The following is a 21,342-nucleotide window of genomic DNA, read 5'->3' as shown; positions in this document are numbered from 1 at the left end:
GAACTCAATAAACATAAAAAGTCAAATTTCAGGAACTCAATAAACATTAAAAGTCAAATTTCAGGAACTCAATAAACATAAAAAGCCAAATTTCAGGAACTCACCTCGTAGGTTTTTTGAGAGGAAACCTGAAAAGAAGAAAAGAGCACAAGTTTAATGAACTTTTGTTTCTCAGTGTTATCCTTCATACCAAAACTAATGCTTAAATACGAATTTATTTTAGACTTCTGTGATACCATCACAAGAAACACCATCTTTTTTTCTTTTTTCTTCAGCCAATTATTAGTCCATTTAGAGCTGATTCAGTTAAGTAAAGATATGTTTAAGGTTTCAAACAGAATTAAGAACAGTCTGCTCTCAAATCCAGCAGCTCTTTTGTCTTCACATCTTTCTCTCATAATAATTAATTCCCTACACTAAAAATTAACATTCCTTCATTTTCTTGCCCTAATAAAGGTCCAAACTAACTGAAAATTCTCCTTTCCAGTAACACAGCTCGTGTTGAAATCCAACATCTCTCTATGAACTTGCCATCCTTGAGACAAGTGCAAGAGAGTGAAGTTAACCTGAAATTATATCAACCATTCCACATGTTATTATATATACAGATAACAAAGGCAACAAACCCACAGCAACAAGGTGTATATGTATTTTTAAGTAAGGGAAACGTGGGATTTATGAAATCAGGGTTTTTTTCCCTTGAATTACTGCAGAAAATGGACAGAACAAGGTGTTTGCCATCCAGCTCCAGGCACCAACTTCTACTTTCACAAAGCAGAATTCTTTCTTTCTCAGAACCTTTTACAAGTTTAACTCCATTCCTACTTGTTTCATGTTTTTAGGTCCTTCAGCTACCAAGCAATACATACATTTAGAGCTGTGTGTGAATATATAAAAACCCAGTAAGCCACTTTTTGTTCTAAATGAAGATCTACAGATGTTTTATAGCTGATAATTTCCATATGTATATATATATTTATATATAAAATAGTTATTCTTAATGCATTCTCCTATTTATAAAGGTTTTCCAAGTGCTGGGGTGAGGGTTAGAGGGAGGAGATTCAAGACAACACAATTTTAATACCACAGAGGTTACCAGGGCTATGAATGACAATTTCTTTAATTATTATTATTTTTTTAAGTTTAGCTTAATTTAAACAGACCAAATGGGTAAAGAGCAATAGTCCCATGGTAAGTCTGTATTAAAAAAGACAACATGAGGGCAGGACAGCCCCAAGGACACCAGCTCCAAACTCAGACTGAGCTGAAAGGTTGGGAGCTGCTCCAGCTCCCTCCTCATTACCTGAAAAACATAACTGGCTGCACAGAAGTGCTCAGCTTAATCCCTCTCTTGGAATAATAGCTGTGCCATTAAGTGTGGATCCACCCAAAACTCTGGCCAGCTCCCACATGCCAATCCCCTGTGCAAACATGCACTAATATGGCAACTCTGAGGCGAGCAGCTGATGACACATTAGGCAAGTGAAATTAAAATGTTGTCTGTCTGTTCCTGAAAATAATTACACCCAGCAAGACACTCGCCATCTCTCAGATAACAGCATCAAAATTGGGGCAACTGCAAGAGCAGCTTCCAAATTAAGGGGGTAGGTGGGGCCTGCATTGCATAACCTATGGGCAAAGCAGCAGTTTGAGGAATTAATTAATTGAAGACAAGAAGTGATAGTCCTCTTTCCTCCTGCCCCCTAAAAAGCTCTATTTTAATCTCAGAAGTCTGGGAAATCCACTCTGATTCAAATCAAGCCTCTCTACCTGCAAGGCCAGATCTCTTTAGCATCCAGTCCTCCTCTTACGAATTTTGGCCAGCAGAGAACAATTTTGTGCAAGACAGACAGCTTGGATCCCACAGAAAGAAAACAGAAGTCACTTCAGGCCAATCCAGCCCTGCCTGCACAGCCAACAGATCCAGCAGCAACCAAGTCTTTCATTGAGAAAAGCAGAAAAGATAAAAACAACAACAAAAAAAAAAAAAATAAGGAGTCCAGGCAAAGGCAGCTAAAAGATGCTTAAGATGAATTCCACCACGTTTTTTATCTAATTAAAAAAATCCTAAACACTGCTACCCAAATATTTCAATGAAGCATTTAAGTGACAGTCCCTTCTCAGCCCCCAGGCTCTGCTCCTGCAGCAGCACACGGATCCTGGGCAGCACAAAGTGAGTTCCCTGACGTTCTGGCTGCTTCAGAGCTCTTCCTTATCTGCTCGAGGATGAAACACAAATATTCTATTTTAGAGGTCTAGAAGCCGGGTAGAACTTTTCTCTCGGGCCAGTGCTATTAACTGTGGCAGGAAGGATGTTGCAAGGTATGGGCAGGAATAATTGTGAATCTGCAGTTATTGAAGGAATTGCAGTAAAGTCATTTTGTGCTATAGTGTCTTTCCCCTCAAAGTTGAAGGTTTTAGGGATGATCTTTCCTTGTGTAGTTCTCTTTCTATCAGAGATTCCATTTTTGGTCCTGTTGAACTTTTTCTGTAACATTTTACAATCTTTCTTTCTTATTAATATCAGTTAGAGCAACTATAACCAGGTTTAATTCAGTCTCTTAGGCAGCTGTGACTTACAAGCAGCTAGTTTGCACTTTGGTTGACATTATGCACGCTGTTCTGTGGTATCAAAATATTTTGAGAATGTTTGACTGTATTAATTAACAAATACAGGGATGTTGAAGACTCTATACTCGTTATTTGAATAACACTGCTACAATAATTGCATATATGGGGATGCTGAAGATTCTGTACTCGTCACTTGAATGACATTGTTACAACAATTGCATGTATGTGGATGTGTTTGAGAAACTAGTAACTTTAACAACTAATTAATTATTTAGGAAGGAACCCTGAAGTTGTTGAAAATAAAATGGGCAGTGAAATCGCTGGAATTTTTCCCGTTGCTCTGACGTTACCGGTGAACGTGAAGTTCCTGTGGAGTGGCAGCCAAAATCCTCCTGTTCCTAGCCCAAAACTGTGCTCACAGCTGGGCAGCACAAGAGGTCAGGAGCCAGCTGGCTCTGGAGGATCCCAGTGTCCTGGGAAGAGCCCCCAGCCCAGGCCCTGGGGCCGTGTCCCCCCAATCCCAGGGCGCCGGGAGCAGCTCCGGGAAGCTCTGGAGCCCCTTGGCCTCCCGCCAGCTTCCTGCCTTTCTTTCTCCTCCAGAGCAGGGAGGGAGCAGGGACATGGTGGGGAAGCAGGGCAGGCAGCAGGTCAGCCCAGGCAGTGCAGGCTGGGAGAGCTCCAGGCTCTGCCCTGCACTTGATTTGCTTCCCAGGTATCCCCTAAAACCAGCGGGGTGGGAAGGGGATGGGCTCTGTCCAGCCAGGCTGGAGGAGAAGCTCCCCAGCCCCCCCCAGGAAAAACTCCTCTCCTAAACCTGAAATCATTCCTGGGCACTGAGTTATGAAATCCCAGAAACTGGAGGTGGAAGAGTCAGCTGAGCTGAGGTTGCAGTGCTGATTCAAGGTCCTTGCTGGGCACACTCAGTGCAACATTCCTCCTCTTTTCCCACTTTCCTGCCTGAACACCACCCAGAATTCCTTGATTTGCTGAAGACATCCCTCATTTCCATCCCTCATTTCCACCCCTCATTTCCCAAACGCTGTGTCACTACAGCAAAGAGCAGAGGGGATTAAACACAATCAGAGAACACAGAGCAGCTCCCACGGGTTCACCCAGCAACAATTTGTGTTTCAGCACCACTTATCTTCACTTGGAAATATGATTAAGCTTGAAAGCAACACTGAAAATCCCCTCACTGCGTTAAGAGTGTTCAGCAGCACATATTACATATTTAATGCACTTCACCTCCTACTGTAAACAGCAGGGCAGAGCAGGGTGGGGTTAAACAGCTGGAGACTTAATTCCAAATGGGGCTGGCAAGTTTAGGCTCCACGATAAAAAAACCCTGTAGACATTTTGTCTGATAAGTGATGAACATCAGCACATTTTCAAACAAGTTGTTCCACTCTCCCAAATACAGGCAACAATTAAAAGCAAAGTCACATTTTGATTTTTTTTTTTTTTTCCAAAGACTGGGTCAAATAATTTAAGCCATTTAAACGCAGCAAATTACTAAAAGTATGTCTCCTTAGTCACGGTGCATTAGGAAAATCTATTTACTGTAAAGCCAAGTGAGGAAAATACACCTACAAGTAGCAACACAGTGGATTAAAAGTTATACTTCAAGTTAGCTCACACACACAGGCCAGTGCCTAATAACTACCTTGAAGCCAAGCAGAAAAAGATAGTTTTAAGACCTAATGTGTCAAAAGACACCAGAGCAGGAAGGATTCCCAGCTTCCAACAGTACAAAGCATTCCATTCTAGCCTGGGAGGTTGAAAATATAGCTGACCATAAATAGCACAGCATTCAGATAACCATGTTGGGGTTTTTTCCTCCCCCTACTAAAATATTACCAGAATTCAAGTATCTGCTATCTGGAAAGCTGATCAAAGAGAAAAATATTTAGATTCAGGCAAGGGCCTCAACCTTGGAAATATTTATTCATGTGCCTAACTTTAGTCCCATTTCCTTCAGCAGGACTGCTCACATGCCTGAAACGAAGCCTGTGTGTGTTTGCAAGTAGAAATTACTACAACTTGTGCCCAGATGAGTAAGAAATATTGTGAAACCCATACAGGGGAGAACAGCCAGAAACTGCTTGCTTGACAGAACTAATCTTTAATTAGGAGATGAACGGTTGCAATGGAAGCTTCTTCTCTGCTTTATTAGTTTCATTTAAATAAGATGTTGCTTGTCAGAGAAAAACCCTCTGAATGAACTCTAAATTTGAAAGGAAAGCAGCAAACACACCTGATCATGCCAAACTCGGGAGAGATGAGATGCAGGACAGGTTTGTTACAGGTTTGCTCATTTGTGGGTTTTATATACTTAGAAAGAGAAGCCCCCCCAACAAAAACACCAAACTTCTGGGTAAAACGACCTCATCCTACTCCAGGAGGTTTCCACCAAGTCATCAGTCAATGAGAAGCCTTTGGCCAGCACCAGCTCCATGGATTTTAGTGGAAAAGTAAATTTAACTGGCAGCTACAATCCGAATCCCAGAATGGCCTGGGTTGGAAGGGACCCTAAAGTTCATCTCAGTCCACCCCCTGCCATGGGCAAGGACACCTTCCACTATCCCAGGTTGCTCCAAGATTCATCCAACCTGACCTGGAACACTTCCAGCAGTGGGTGTTCAAGACTTCTGGAAGTCTGAGCTGGATAGTTCATGTGCAACCAAACAGCTCCTGGAAAACTCCAGCTCTGTTCTTGAGTGACAGTCACAAATCACTGAACAATTCCATGACTATTCCTGGTGCATCCAGCTCATCTGGTACCTATTAAACTTCATTTTCAACACCCTGCACCGACAGCACTCAAGAGAAAAGCTACATCTGCCTAAATCTCGTAGGTTTAAGTGCCCTGAAAGTACAGTAAACACGGATGTTTCCAACACTGTTCTGCAGATAATTCCCATAATTTCACCTTGAAAGACACAGAATGAAAGAAAAACAAGGAAGGGAGTCTGTTTTCCCAGTTTGCAGATCCACCAGGGCAGCTTTTTGCAGGGCTTAAAAGCCCTGAGAGAGGTACTGTGGGAGAGTGGGGACATGACCTGGACTAAAGCAGCCCCAGGGTGACCTTAACGTGGAGCTAAAGGCACTTTCCTGTCCCAAAAAAAAGGGGGAGCCTGCTCTGCACAGGGCAGTGGGTGAGCCAAAGGACCTGAGGAGGAGAGAACCGACAGCAGATCCAGGGAAACACGGATGCAGCAAGTGGGAAACTACTGGCAACCGAGGGCAAACACAGACAGCACTTCCCTGTAATTGCCTGTGCTGCCCACAAACTCCAGCTGGAACCACATCAGCCAGGCTGGGACAGCACTGATCCAACACATCCAGCCCATTCAGCTCGGCATTAAACCACTTAAAGAGCAGCTTTATGCCCTGTCATCTTTTCCCTGTATCAAAGTACAGAAGCTCAGGAAACCACAGGTTTTTTTTTTCCTCCAAAAAAAAAAAAAACAACAAATCCCAACCCACTGCAGACTGATGGCAAGAGACTGGACACAAGGTGCAGGGAAACTCCAGGGACTCAAACAGGGAGGATTCCTGGGAGCTGGCAGAGCCTATGGACAGATCCTTTGGGACTGAAGGCAAGTGCACAAGGAGGCAAAAGGGAGTTGGGCATTAAAATGTCCATGTTATTTTTGCAGGAGTCCAAGGCAGCAACCCCAGCTGATGCAATGACTCACGGAGGAATCGTTCCTGGCATTATTAGCTTTTGATTGCTGACAGCTCCAGGAACAGGCCTGGTCGCTGCCTTCAGAGAAGGAACCCAGGAAATTCAGGGAAGTGACTGGAGAGCCCATAGAGCCAAGGTTGTCTCCCCCTCTAAACATTCCCAGAAGCTCCCACTGTGGGATGTGCACTAATAAACCATCAGCAAATACCTCCCACTCAATGTTAGATTGTTTTTCAGGCCACAAATGTCTCTCTCCACAAGCAGAAAGCGCTCTCCAATTTTCCTTCCAGGAGGGAAAATGCAGAGTAGCCAATCCAGCCCATCCCCACACTTCCTGATGGATCAGCAGATGGATCAATGCAAGGGACTGGTGCTATGGCAACCAATGTGCTGAGCTAAGGACTTAAACTGGGTTAAGATAAATTTGATAAAAATCAAAGTCTGGAAGGCTGGCAAGTCCCTGTTGGGCTGGAAGATGGGAATGTCAGGGCTCCAAGAGGAAGGTTTTTCAACAGGGAAAGAGCACCCACGGGATGTTTCCTCTTTGACCTTTAAAAAATTAAATATCTCTATATAGAGTTCTCTTTCATTCTTGCTGTTAACCAGAGATTTACTCTGGGTGAAGGTTTCATCAAGAGGGGTGAAGAGAAGGCAGGATGAGAAGGGAGAAAAAAAAAACCAGTTTAAAACTATGAAAGAGAAACAGAATGCAAAGATAAGTCTTCGCCATAAAACGGGTAACAAGAACATGGAGATTTGCCTCCTGGTGATATTTCCTGATATGGAATTTCCTGATGACATAGGTAGCATGTCCTGTAAAAATGACAAGCAGGGTGCTTTGAGTTTACTCCAGCCAGCTGTAGTTCCTTCCTTAGCACCCTTCCTGTAAAAATCCGAGCTGGGAAAGGTTTCTATTTCTCCATGAACAGCAACACTCGGAAAGGGCAGAAGAAAAGCATCTCCAGAGAAGTTTCCTCCACAGTTCACTCATTCACTCCCAGCCCAAGCAAGTGCCTCAGCTATTTTTCCATGACACAAGCACTTGGATTTTTCCAAGAGCTGATGTCAGGGCTTTTCATGGAGAAAGAACTGCATTTACAGGGCAGGCAAGGAAGGAGGGCTTCCCCAGCAGCCATTCTCAATGTGGCCTTTGTGCTGCTCTGCTGCTCAAGCCAGGACCCTGCAAGAACTTTTAGTCCCCGCAGAAACTCTATAAAGGGGAGGGGACAGGGACATTTCCAGCAGCCAGGGCTGTTCTTCCACCCCTGACTGACTTCCAAGGCTCAGAAGCATCAGCTTTCCTTCTCCAGGCCCTGAAGTTCCAGCCTGGTAAGACAAGGCCACTTATTGTTTAATATCTCTGCAGCCAAACAAATGAAAATGGGGAGGGGGCACTGGAGAGAACATAAATAAACCATGTCTGCTTAATGCTGCCTTTAGATTCAGCCTAAAAGCAAGAGTTGAGTAACAGGGATGAGGTTTGGCCACAGAGCAGGTACAAACTCTGCTCAGGAACTCGTGGAGAACAGAGGTTGCCAAATCCCAGGTGATTTCCTACTGGTTTCCCGACACAAATTACTGAATCTCAGAGTTTCCACCTCTGGGGAAGGAAAACTGCAATGGAAAAAAATTGAATTAAACACCAGAACTACTGAAAATGCCCAAGTGTTAGTCTCTAATGCTAGCATATCAGAAATTTAAGCAAAACCAACACCCAGCAGAGAAGAAACGTCCATGACTTATTCCTTTCCTGCAGGATTTTACTGTGTGACCCATTTAACAGAAGTGACCAGGTACAGCAGGAAGGTCAGGCTTGTGATTTCAGAAGTTATGACCCAGTTTCTCCCTTATTTATTTATTTTGAAGCACGCCATAGACAAATATTCCCAGGCCTAGAGAGCTCAAGCTTCCCTGAAGCAAGAAAAGGCAGCTGAAAGATGCAGTTTGGCCTTACTAGAAGAGCCCTAAAATAGCCCTTTTCTCCACATTTTCATCTCATCTTGAAGGAGGGGGGGGGGGAAAGGGGGTTGAACACGCCTGCTGTGATTCCTTCCTCCAGCTTTCACTTCTGAAAACCACTTTAAACCCCTCTGCCCGCAGACTGGGAGAAGCAAATCGAGCACCAAGGGCTTCTTGCACAGACAGGGCGTGGAGTCCAAATTAACCTGCCCTCCCTAAACTGGAGCTAATTACGGGGAAATGAAATGTTTGCTTTGCTTGCCAGTAATTGCAATTCCGAGCTGGCTCAGTGGCAGCAGCTCCCTCCCCACCAGCACTCCTCCTACACGGCGTCTGGAACAGCTTTCCAGTGAAATGCTCACAAAAAAGAATTAAAAAAAAAATAAAAAATCAAAGCAACAAGACAATTTTCTTCTCCTTAAGCCAGCCATGGAAAGCTCAAGCCACGGGAGTGCCACGGGATTTGCTTTCACCTGACACACACACACAGGGCTGGGGATCACTCGTGTTGCCCCAGCGTGTCGAGCAGTTCTTGCATTTCATTAGGCACAAAGCCTAGTTCCTTATTAATGCCATACCCAGCTTGTGGTTGTTATGAACCAGCAGCAAGACTAGTGGGGAAACAGCCCTTAAAAACAGCAAAAGACAGCAATTAGAAAGGGAGGAGGGGAAAAAAAACACACACACACACAGAGTGCACGTAATACAACTGGAAATGTAGCTTTCAAAATAGTTTAATGCTCGCTCCAATTAGGTAGTTTTAAGTTTTGCAAATATATGTACAAGGTTCAGAGGCACAATTTGAATATTTGGCCCAGAGTTCACATTTCTGGTGAGTAAGTGAGTGAGTTACAGTTGCCTGGCTGGGGAACACCACACCTCTGTGGCTTGGAACCAGCACCAGTGGCTCAGGTGCTGCACAGCAGTGAGGAAAAAACCTGCAGGTTTTAAAGAACCAACAAGGCCAAGCTGCTGTTCTGCTCCTCAGCATTAGGAACTTGTGTGTGATTTAACATCTCACTGGTCACCGAGGTGATCAGAGGGATGGAGGAAAAGCTGAGAGAATTGGGATTGTTCAGCCTGCAGGAGAGAAGCTTTGGGGTGACCTAAATGTGGCATTTCCGTACCTGAGAGGAGCCTGCAAGAAGGATGGAGAGGGAATGTTTAGAAGGGCCTGGAGTGCCAGGACAAGGGGGAGTGGTTTTAACTGAAAGAGTTTAGATTTAGATGAGATATTAGGAAAAAACTCAGTTAAAACCAGCCCGAGCTGTGGCTGCCCCATCCCTGGAAGTGTCCAAGGCCAAGTTGGACCAACCTGGGCTAGTGAAAGGTGTCCCTGCCCGTGGCAGGGGGTGGAATGAGATGACCTTTCAAGTCCACACCATGATTTACCTTGATACAGAGGTAACTACAAGTCAAAAACACCAGGAAGAGTTCACAGCTCAGCAACATTTTAACCAATGGATTTCTACATTCCAAAGGTATTCTCAGTTTTTTGCCTGACCTACTGTCCCACACAAGGTTTCATTAAGTAACTCCTATGATAAATAAGGTCAGCAGGCACCTCGTCTTAATTTAGATTTTCCTTCAGTCCTCTTGTTAGCTGGTTTTAAAGGTTAATGTGCATTTACTGCTCCGGAAATGTAATTCCACCACTCAGACCCAAGATTTGCCTGCTCATCAGAACTAGTTTATGAGTTCAAAGCTAAGCAGACACTCAACCAAAAAGCATTTTCAGCCCTGCCTCCTCCAGCCATGAACCTTTGGCCAAATTACACCCGTTCTGCATGGGATGTGCAGACAACATCCACCCTCCTGACCTCTGCAGAGCTTCTAAACATCTCCCAGCTGCAATAAACTAATTTACAGCTAATATGCCTCAAACCACCCAAAGGCAAAGTGCTCCCAGAGGCTTAATTTACACCAGGGGGGGAAAAAAAATTGGATCCACAATTTTACAAAGGAAAGCTGCAGCACAGAGAGGACCAAGGAATCATGACCACAGTGTTGCTCAACCTGTACAGTGTGTTCTTAGTCCACCCCAGCTTCCAAGCCAGCTAATTCTGATTCAGATTTTAAAAGCATCCATGGAAAGTTTCTCAACCATACATTTCAGTTGAAAAGAATTGACAAAAAAAAGAAAAGGTGATGTCAGCTGAGCTATAGAGAGATTAGTGTTACATATTAGAGTTGAAGGTACCTTAGTTGTTTACGTGGCCTAAGAAAAATCAGGAGCTTTCTGGGATATGCAAACCTATTGTTTCTCCCCTCAAAAGGCAGATCTTGCCCATGGAACACAAGAGGAAAGATGCACACAGCACACACTGCATGAGGAGTGAAAAAAAATGTACACACAGGCATTCGTGGCATGCTTTGCTCCTTCCCATTTCATCTTCCCTTCATCTAAATTACAGGAGAAATCCAGAAGGAACCACTGCAAAGGGCTGGAGCAGAACACACAGGGCTGAGGATTTCCCAGCCACATCAAGCCCTGCTCCTTCCACTGTAAAATGGAAGATAAAAAAAACCAGGAGTGAAGCTACTTGTAAAATGGCTCAAGATCCTGAGAACAGCGTGTGAGTCAAACACAGAGCTATTAATAGGCCTCAGAACATGTTTGTATTAATGTTTTCCTCTCGGGTCTCTTAAAATAAATAAAAATACAAGCAAAGAAAAGAAAAAACCCACACAACTCCGTAAGGTTTACTCAGGAAACCCACCAGCTGCTAAGAGGTGATGGCAGCAAATTCCCCAGCCCATGCCAGAGATAACCAAGCTCTCAGAAATATCAATATCACATTGAAGTTGGGATATTGAACCCACTGGGTTCACTGACACCAGTTCTTGGTGCCTCCCCCTCAGCCAGGCAAGGATGCTGAGAATTGCCAGCCCTCCCTGACTGTATTTGTAAATATCTCCATAAAAAACAACCCCCCCCAGCATCTCCCAGCTCTTCTACATCAAATCCTCGCAGCCACAAATCAGTACAAACTATTGCAAATGGAGAAGAGGCTCCCAGTGCTCCTCTGACGACTGTCACTGCATCAACACTCTCAATTCTGCACCAACAGCACTCTCCACACCATCACTGTGGCTGTTGCTATCCCCCACTGAGGTAATTTGCTTTGTTTTTTAGAACATTTTACAATAACATTTAAAAAATAATTATATATATATATATACATACACATATATATAAGATCAGTTAAAACTGCCTTCAGAAAAAGCACACTCCAAGATGGTTTGGAACACTGATAGCTAATTTAACATGAACATGCATAAAATATCAGCTTAGCAAAAATCACATTCCCTTCCCCTGCAAGAGCTGGGGAGAAGGGTCTGCTAACACACTGGTAGGGAATTCAGCACTGGGAAAGGGAAAGGAGGGAGTGCTGCCAGCATCTACATCTAAAAGCATCTTTCCTAGCTGTCAAAACCTTTGTTCTTGAGCTGACACACCGAGGCACAGATTTTCCCCAGCAAACACATTAAATTAGCCATTTTTACAATGGAAACACAAAAGAGCAACTATTAAAAAAAAGAGAAAGGAAAAAAAAAAAAAAAAGAGACAAACCTCCCCTCCCACCCTTTTTCCAGGAGATATTAAAGGAAAAATTCTTTCTCCTCTGCATTTAAAGGAGCTGTTTTCTCATCTTTCAGTATATTCAGCATCACAGAACAGGAACAAAGGCTCTCACATTATTACCTGTTTCACACGACCGAGTCAGCTGAGCAGGGAGATCCCACAGGCCCCTTCCCAGGGGGAGCACGCTGAGCCCAAATCCTCTCCAAGGAGCTCCAGCTGCCCCTCCTGGAAGCTTTCTGGGGTTTTTTTTTAAGCTTACCCGATGTCCTCGGGAGGCATCTGCCTGATTGTTCCACTGACCACTCGAGGGGAGGGAAGAAAACTCCACCTCTTCTCTCCCACCTCCTCCCAGGCACCATCAAGGGGGGAGCAGCATCCACAGGCTCCAGGCAACCAGGATGCAGGGAGAGAGCTGGGGTTTTAAAAATTTACCATTTCCAGCTGTCCTGGGGGGCAGAATAACATCTCTCTATATATGTATTTTTATGTCTGTGCAATAGGTGGATGTGTGCCTTGCATGCCTCTCTCTCCATGCATATAAACCTCCACATATACATAAATATATGTCCGTGCACGTCATTAAATCCCAACACAGATCCAAGAAACCACATCACGAGGCTCGGGAAACAAAGCCTTGGCAGGGGGCACCGAGATTTTATTTATTTTTTTATTTCTTTTTTCCCCCTTCAATCCACTTCCAGCCTTTCCCAAGGGTCACGCTGTGCCACGGAGGGGATTTTTATTTCCCACAAACGACCGGGAGCGGCACCCGGAGCCTCTGCAGGGCTTGGGGACACAGGGAAGAGGGTGAGGATGGAAGCACATCCCTGTCTGTCACCCAGCTGGAGGAACTGGGAGGTCAGAGCTTGGTGCTGTCGCAGTGGTCAAGCCCTGGGCAGGAAGGAGCGGAGGGTGAAGGGGCTGTTTTCTTTTTCTGCCCCAATAACCTAATTAAGTTTGGGAGCGCTGCTGGCGGGGGAGAAATTTCTTCACGCTACACTGTCTGTTTGTGTTTGATTAATGTAAATCTTCCCAGGGCTCCACAGCCCCGGGCAGTGGCTCTCCATTAACAAGCAGCCAGTGGAGGGGAGAGGGAAACCAAACATCTCTTATTTTACCCTTTGCCATAAAACCAGGCAACTTCACCCAAAAAGATCAGAGCAAGAAGCAAGAGAGAAGCTCCCATTCCTCAGCCTTGCTTGGTTTCACACCCTTTCCTCAGTTTGGACTTGAAAGGAATGTGCTGTGTTGCTTTCCCCCCCCCCGAAAGCTGCAGGTAAAATATAAATAAAAAGTTAATTCTGTAGGTTTTTAAGTTTATTATTTCCATAAGCAAAAAAAGAAATTGGAAGTAACAGTTAAATAAATTTTTCATGTGCTTAAATCCTTTTTTTTTTTTTTTTTTGGTGATTTGAATTACCATTCCTATTAAATCCCACTTCTTCTTCCCCCCAGTCACAGGGCCTATTACAAAGATGAAACTGCAGCAAACCTCTTAATGTATTAATAGCAGTTATTTTCTCTTGCATTTCCTCAGTTCTCATGAGCAAATTTTTCAGGCTACAACTCACCACAAGTTCTGTGCTGCCCAGTCCAAGGCATGCTGGTCCCAAATATCATCTCCAAGCCACAACTGCACCAAGGCTACAATTACACAGGAGAAAAAGCCAAAGGAAGCCAAAGAAATCAACTCCTACCCCTCCATCTCCCTGCTCCAGGCAGTAATTTCCTAGCCAGAGCTTGTATTTTCCATGCTTCCCTCTTTTCCAGTGGCAGGCATTATCATTTTCTAAATAGCAGAGGGCTGGATTTCATTGGTTCCTATTTTGAAAGCTTTGCCCAAGCTCCTCATTTTCTAGGAATTTCACGAATCAGAAAATTGTCAGCTCTTCCAAAAGAAAGTGGGAACTGGGGGAAAGCAAAAAAACAAAAAAAAAAACCCCAAAAAAAAGCCAGGCCATGGCTCAGATCCTCCCAGGAGCACCCCTTCCTGGCCTGGAGGACACCACACACAAAAAAAATGGGGAAAAATAAAAAAAATCAACAGCACTGGGGTTGTTTTTAAGCCAACACGAAATCAGGGAGTTAAAGAAGCCAGGGAAAAGTCACTGCAAATCCCAGAGCTTCATCTCCAGTTTATTCGTGGCTGAGTGAGAATCATGTGCACCAAACAGCCCCTGCTAAGGGTGTCAAAACAGGGATATTTTTAAACCTGGACTGCGTTTTAAAAATCAAGGCTTTCCGAATTCTCCTCCCTCGTGCTCCTCATCATGTGAAACATGGATGGAACAACGTGACAGGCCAATATACCTGAGTTTACTAAGCTGCATTTTGCTTAAAACACTGGTTTTCCCCCCCGTTTCCTTCATTGGGAAGAGCAAATTCACACTCCCCAGTGCCTGCCTCAGTTTACTCTTCAATAAAACCTTCCCTATTGGACAGAAAAACACATTATAATCATAAGAAAAAATATATATGTTGTAGAGTACTATATATTTATATATATAAAATAAATACATAATATTTAAAATATATTAAAATATATAAAGTATAAGTGCAGACTATACAAAAATATAAATATAGAATATTCAATATACTACATATATTTAATGTATATATTAAATATCCTTGCAAAACTCAAATTCATGCAAGCAGAGTGCTTGCTTTTTTTAAATTTTCCTGCAAAAGAGTTAATTTGCAATCATTCAGATCAGTGGGGAGGGACCAGGAATACAACAGGAATATGCTTCAATATGCTTTATGCTTTTAACTCAGAGGGGGCATTTTCGATTCCCTTAAACATAAAAACTCCCTTAGTGGCATCAACACTTGGGAAAATAAGTGCATTTGTACCATAAAACAGGCTTAAAAGCTTCAGAAATGGAGATTGCAGCTTCTCTTCATTACCAAAAAAAAAAAAAAAAGCCAAACAGACTTTGAAGAATCCAAATAAAAGTTCAGTCTACCAGGAAAAGCACTTAGTATAAAAAAGGATTTAAGCACATGAAAGATTTATTTAACTGTTGTCTCCAATTTATTTTTTTTATTGCTTATGGAAATAAGAAACTTAAAAAATAAACTCAAAATTCATTTTTGTTTCTATTTTATCTACAGGTTTTCTGGGGGGGGAAGCAACACAATACATTCCTTTCAAGTACAAACCAATGCAGCTGCCAGGAAACAGGGTAAAAACAAGGAAGATTTGGGAATGGAAGCTTCTATCTTGCTTCCTACTCTGATTTCCCAGATTTCCTTCCCTCAGCCACAGGAAATACGTAGAAAACCATTTGGAAAGGGGGAAAAAAAAATAAATCTTTGACCATAAAAAGGAAGAAAATCTGATGCAAGCAAGGCTTTGAGGAGAAATTAAAGATAGTCAAGATATGGCCAGGACTGGAATGGAGTACCATGATTTTAAATCCACAGGGATTTCTGGGCTACAGCAGGAAGGAGGATAAGAAAAGGAAATATGGAAAAGAGATACCACATCATTAAAAAATAAGTCTCTCCTAAGAACAGAGAAAAGATGGTATAAGAATAAGTAGTGAACTTCTCATTTAGCCAGATGCCTTTGCCCACTCAGAATAAAACAAAGGACAATTAAGTTAAATAAGTGTTTCTAAAATATCACAAGCTTGTTTACTCCAGGTTTCACCTTCCAGAGTTTTCAAATCTCTCTGCTCCATCATTCTTTGCAAGTAACACCAATTTTGGTCCCCATTCCCTCCTTAATATTCTCTGTTAATTAAGGAATTCTTCACTTCTTGCCCATATATAAACCCCACGCCCTACAAGCACTGTCAGCCAAGCTCCTCTCTGTGTTCAGTCCCTGCTCAGGCTGGGATATGGTAAATATTTATGCAGAATTCACAGACCTTTACCCCAATAAGGAGCCAGGCCTGGGAAAAGAGCAGCTTCCCAGAGCTCCACGGAGCGGAAGCAAAGCGGTCCCAAAGGACCAGAGTCCACACCCCTGTGAAAAGAATCCAGAGAGCAGCAAAAGCAGCTCAGCATCCAACTGCTGCCACTGCTGGGGGAGTTCTGCTGGAAAACCTAAAGATTCAACCCCCCAAACCCTAAGGATCCTGTTTGGGGGGGGCTGTTCCACCCCTGGAAGTGCCCAAGGCCAGGCTGGATGTGGCTTGGAGCAACCTGGGCTAGTGGAAGGTGTCCCTGCCCATGGATAAAGCTGAGCTTTGAGGTCCCTCCCAACCCAAACCATTGTGGGATTCTGTGATATGATATCTGCAGCTCAGCTGAAGAGGCCCAACCTCGCCCACAGTTTTTGGGAAGTTCAAAAAGGCACAGGTGAATAAATCTGGGATGTTCAAATAGGTGAATAAATCTATTCCATATCAAGATTTCAGCACAGATCCCAGCAGGATATGGGATAGATGGACACATGCATTTTTAACCAGTGAATCCCTGACATCAGAACCCATCACAACACACAAAAAGCTGGCCAATGCACCTTCTCAGCCCCCCAAAACCATCCCTGGCAGGCAGAAGGGCTGCCCAAATACTTCACAGAGCCCTGGTAGGAGCACTGACTCCCAGTCTCTCCCATGTCTGATGAGCTCAGGATGTTCACTTCTCCTATTTTATATCAAGGAACAAAATCCATCCCACACATCTTAAATAAACAGGAACTAGCAAAGGACTGCTACGGGTTGGTTTTGTTTTTTTTTTAGAGAGAGAATGTGTAAATATAAAAGTACAGACAAGAAGATATGTGAGAAATCTGACATATTTCAGCAAGATACTGCAAGAACACAGAGTCCACTGCACGACCTGCAGCTTTTAGGCACATCTGAGAAACATCTGAGCATTTTCAGCTCCAAAAATCATGGGCCAGTATGTCAGAACATCCCCACAAAGGAGTCAGAAAGATGTGAGAGGCACTGAACTGCTCTTAAGTCACGTATGGGGAACGTCAAATTTTCTTTGCTTTAGAAGAAAAGGATCCGTGTGCTCTTTCAAAAACTTTAATTCATCTGAATATCAACTTGCAAGCTCCAAAAGACTAAAAAAATCTTGGTTTTGGCCATCTCTGGGCGTGTTTTAAGGAAAGCAGGAGACAACCTGATGACCAAGTGAGTTAATATTTCATTGGAGAGTCCCAAGTGTGTTGTGTTACATAAGAGGCAGTGGGAGTTAAAGATATAGAAGCTTCCTCTTAGGAACAGAGGAGACAATTTAAGGACAGCTTAAGGTAGAGCAATAATATTCCAAACCCACTGCTTCACATATAAAAAACATATAAAAACCCTTCATGGCTTCAGCTCCCTCAATTACTGGAACTCAATTGGAGAAAGAGAAAACTGAGGGACAGAAACAGGAAATGATTTTTGCAGTAAAAAGTAGATCAGCAATTGCTGCAGTGGAAATACTACCCAGACCAGCCACCCTATCTTAAATCAGTCCCTTAATTCCTTTTTTAAAAGATTAGTGACACAAATCTTTGTGGTAACTTGGGACAGAAACCAAGTCACAGATACTTGGAATATACAACTTATTTGGGAAGGCAAGTTAAGCTGAGTGCTGGCAGTGCACATGCAAACTTTCTATTTTCAGAGCATTTTGCTACAGAACAGTTAAGAAAATGTTTTTAGGATGCAAGATACCAGATGAGAACCCCCTAAGAAACACCCCTAACTATGCAAGTCCATTAGTGGACGTGGTTACAGCAGTCACTGGGAAACTCAAGGGGCAGCATCTGCAGGATGCCAGGCAAAATTCAACTTAAAAACTGGCACAGAAGGGAAAAAAAGAATAAATTAACTGTAGGACAAGCTCCAGGGAAGTACTACCCACAAAGGAAAAAACAAGGATGATTTAGAAACAGGAGAAAACGATGAAGTGAGTCGGGTGAAAAATCAACTCGATCGCTGGAGATACAACTCAATTTATTATGCACGGAGTGATTCACCACCCAAATCCTCTGCTCTGCTCTGAACAAAACCCACCTTCCAGGCTCCAGCCAGCTGACCAAAAAGCAGAGATCAGCACAAGTTAGGATTAGACTGGCAACCTACTTTAGAGTCAATCATTACAAGGCTGCAGCACAGCTGTCTGCTGTTAATGCACGGCTGCCTGAACCCCCAGCCAAAGGCTCTCAAAGTCATCTTCAGAACAAGAGAACACTCAATTCATTAAAACTTTCAGCACAATTGTTAACTCTGTGCATTTATTACTAGTAGATAATGCTGAAGTAAATCTGCTAACTGAAGAAAATTAAAGAAAATTATCATTTTCAACGTGCAACCGGACAATTTTTTCTTACCGACAGTAACTAAAATAAGAAAGTTCTGGTCCAAATATGAAAACTGATTAAAAGACAGCTGTGAAGTCTGTTAAATCTGCCATCTGTAAAAGCAAAAAGTGAAAGATCTTCTATGAAAGAGGACCCTCATCCTTCCAGTTTCATTGTCTGGGCTGACTCCTGGCATAGGAAAAGGGGTTCCATGGAGCTGCATCTAAAAGGTCACCCAGCTTCCTTCCTTGATCTTTTACCATGAACAATTTTAGAAGGCATTAAACATTTCAGAACAGTCTAGCTAAACAAATTTTTGCTTATCCTGTCATTGAATTAAGTTCAACCAATTCCAGTAAGTCTGCTGAAAAAAAAAATAAATAAAAAAAGAGCCCCCCAAAACGGCTCCAAAATACAGTATTTATGCCAGTCACTAAATTCAAACTTGAGTCAATGCCAAAACAGCATAAACTAGACAGAGAAGTAATTATTCTATAGCTGACAGTTTGAAAAGAGAGAAATGAGAGCAGTGATTCTCATTTTCTAAGACAAAATAGACTTAATTCCCAGCAAACTGAACATAGTTGTTAAAAATGTGTCATAATTCCAAGAGATAAAAGCCCAAGACCAATACCATGGGTTTAGCACTCAATACCTTCTTATGGTTCACTCCAGAGCTGGGAATTATCAGCAATAAATATTTTCAGGCCTATAAAACTCTTATGAACTGCTCATTCTACATGGAGGACCAGGGAGGGAGTGGGGGGGCTTGAACTTATTTTTTCTGAAGGATCTTGCAGGTCCTTCTCAGTTCACCATCAACTTCACCCCACCCCAGCTTTACAAACATATACAAATAAAACAAATACGTACAAAAAAGAGAAAACAAACAAATAAAGGACACGAACAGCAGCAAAATGTTGACCCCCATAAGCAAGTCAGCACTGGCTTTATCATCCCTCTATCCCACGGCTGCAGCCTCACTCTGCCAAACCCTAAAAGCAGGGAGGAAAAACCCAAACCACAATGCAAGCTACTGCTACCTGTACTCACAGCCCCAGCCTCTGAAAATGCAGAAATCCAGGTCTTTTGGTGCACAAAAGCACACTTTAATTCTCCCCCTGCTTCAGTGGAACGAGGAACACACCGGCAGCAAAATTTAGAGTTCACAGACATTGTCCATGAGCCAAAGAGCAGTTTATCCCCCCCAGAATTAACTTTATTTTGCAGTCTGTCCTATTGATGATTTCTCCTCTGCCCTGCAGCCAATGCACAATCCACAGCCTTTCCCAGGGCTCTCCATCTCCCCCTCCCCACCAACCCTCCTGCCCAAAGTGCAGCGCGGGGTCGGGAGATGGGCAGGGAGAGAAAGGAGCTCTCCAAGTTTTATTGTTTGAACTCCAGCACTGCATCTGCCTCTTTCCTTTGAGATCCCAGAGCAGGAACGTTCAGGCAGGAGTGAGCAGGAGGGTGCATTTCCTCCAGGAGCCTGCCCAGTGCCTCGGTTCATGGGGAGTTTTTAATATTTGCTCCCCGGCTGCAGCCTCAGCAAACCCTCCCTTGCTCTGCAGGGGCAGCAGGGCTAAAAGCAGGTAAATCTTCACAGGATACCTGCAGCTGCCTTCCAGATCACCAAATAGAAACCACCAAGTGTTATCACCTTCATTTAGCACGCAGCTTGCCTACAGAAACTTCATATATATATAAATATAAAAATAAAAATAAATATAAATATAAATATATACAAGGCTGTGCTGCAGCCTTGTAATGATTGACTCTAAGGTAGGTTGCCAGTCTAATCCTAACTTGTGCTGATCTCTGCTTTTTGGTCAGCTGGCTGGAGCCTGGAAGGTGGGTTTTGTTCAGAGCAGAGCAGAGGATTTGGGTGGTGAGTCACTCCGTGCATAATAAATTGAGTTGTATCTCCAGCAATTGAGTTGATTTTCCACCCGACTCACAATACATATATATATATATAATAATGTGCTGGCTCTTATCAGCTCCATCTGAGTCATCCCTGCTGGAGGAAAACACAACTCCCCCACTGCTGCACTGCCGAGCTCCAACCTGGGCAGGGAGGGCCCAAAATCCAGCTCTCCCTGCCCACTTTTGCCTGTGCTGTAGGGACTGAACGTGCTCCTCACCCATCAGAAGTTGTCCACGCTCAAACACCTCCCAGCAGTAATAAAATGTTGGGTTACCACCACAACCAACAGCTGAGCATAAGGAGCTGGGATGATTCATGTCACCACAACTTGACAATATAAACACTGAGAGATAAAAAATATTAATACACAAACATATATTAATATATAAAATATATATTATATATTTTATTGTATATTATATATTTTATTATATATTTTATATATTTATATGTGCATATGTTATATTTATACATGAAATATATAATATATATTTTATATATGGATATATTATATATTTCTATATAAAACATATAATACATATTTTATGTATTGATATATATATTATATATTTATATATGAAACATATAATGCATATTTTATATATGGATATATTATATATTTATATATGAAACATATAATATGTATTTTATATATGATATATCATATATTTATATAAAATATATAATATGTATTTTATATATATTATATATTTATATAAAATATATAATATGCATTTTATATATATATTATATATTTATGTAAAATATATAATATGTATTTTATATATGGATATATTATATATTTTATATATTGATATATATATTGTGTATTTATATATAAAACATATAACTGTATGTTTATTATGTAAACTATAAATTACATAATTTCAAATACAAATTATATATAATATATACATTATATATTAATTATAACTCTAATTATTAGTGATCCATAAATATAGATAAATATATAAATTATAAATATATCTAAATACAAATATAAAGTATATATAAGTTATGTAATATCTTTAAAAATAAAGCATACAAAGCACTACACTACAATTATTTATACATAAATATATAATATATATACAAAAATAATAGATATAAAATTATAGATTAAACTAATATATATAAAAATTATATATAAAATTATATATAAAATTATATATAAAATTATATATTAAACTATATATAAAATTATACATAAAATTATATAAAAATTACATTAAAATTAAATACAAAAATTAAATATAAAATTAAATATAAAATTAAATATAAAATTAAATATAAAATTAAATATAAAATTAAATATAAAATTAAATATAAAATTAAATATAAAATTAAATATAAAATTA

General features: G+C 41.7%; 1 protein-coding gene across 2 annotated transcripts in view; it reads right to left on the bottom strand.

Moving 5' to 3' along the window:
• Positions 1 to 21,342, bottom strand: part of ARHGEF12 (Rho guanine nucleotide exchange factor 12) — a 76,695-nt gene that overhangs the window by 42,798 nt on the left and 12,555 nt on the right. For both annotated transcript variants that reach the window (XM_027655782.1, XM_027655783.1), the window contains exon 2: positions 105 to 128. In XM_027655782.1, coding sequence (XP_027511583.1) covers positions 105 to 128 — 24 coding nt within the window. The remainder of the gene's footprint in view (positions 1 to 104; positions 129 to 21,342) is intronic.

The sequence above is a fragment of the Corapipo altera genome, unplaced genomic scaffold (assembly GCF_003945725.1).
Source record: "Corapipo altera isolate COAL_440 unplaced genomic scaffold, ASM394572v1 71, whole genome shotgun sequence".
Lineage (NCBI taxonomy): Eukaryota > Metazoa > Chordata > Aves > Passeriformes > Pipridae > Corapipo > Corapipo altera.
The sequence above is the reverse complement of the archived record's forward strand: the minus strand, read 5'-3'. Positions and strand labels throughout refer to the sequence as shown.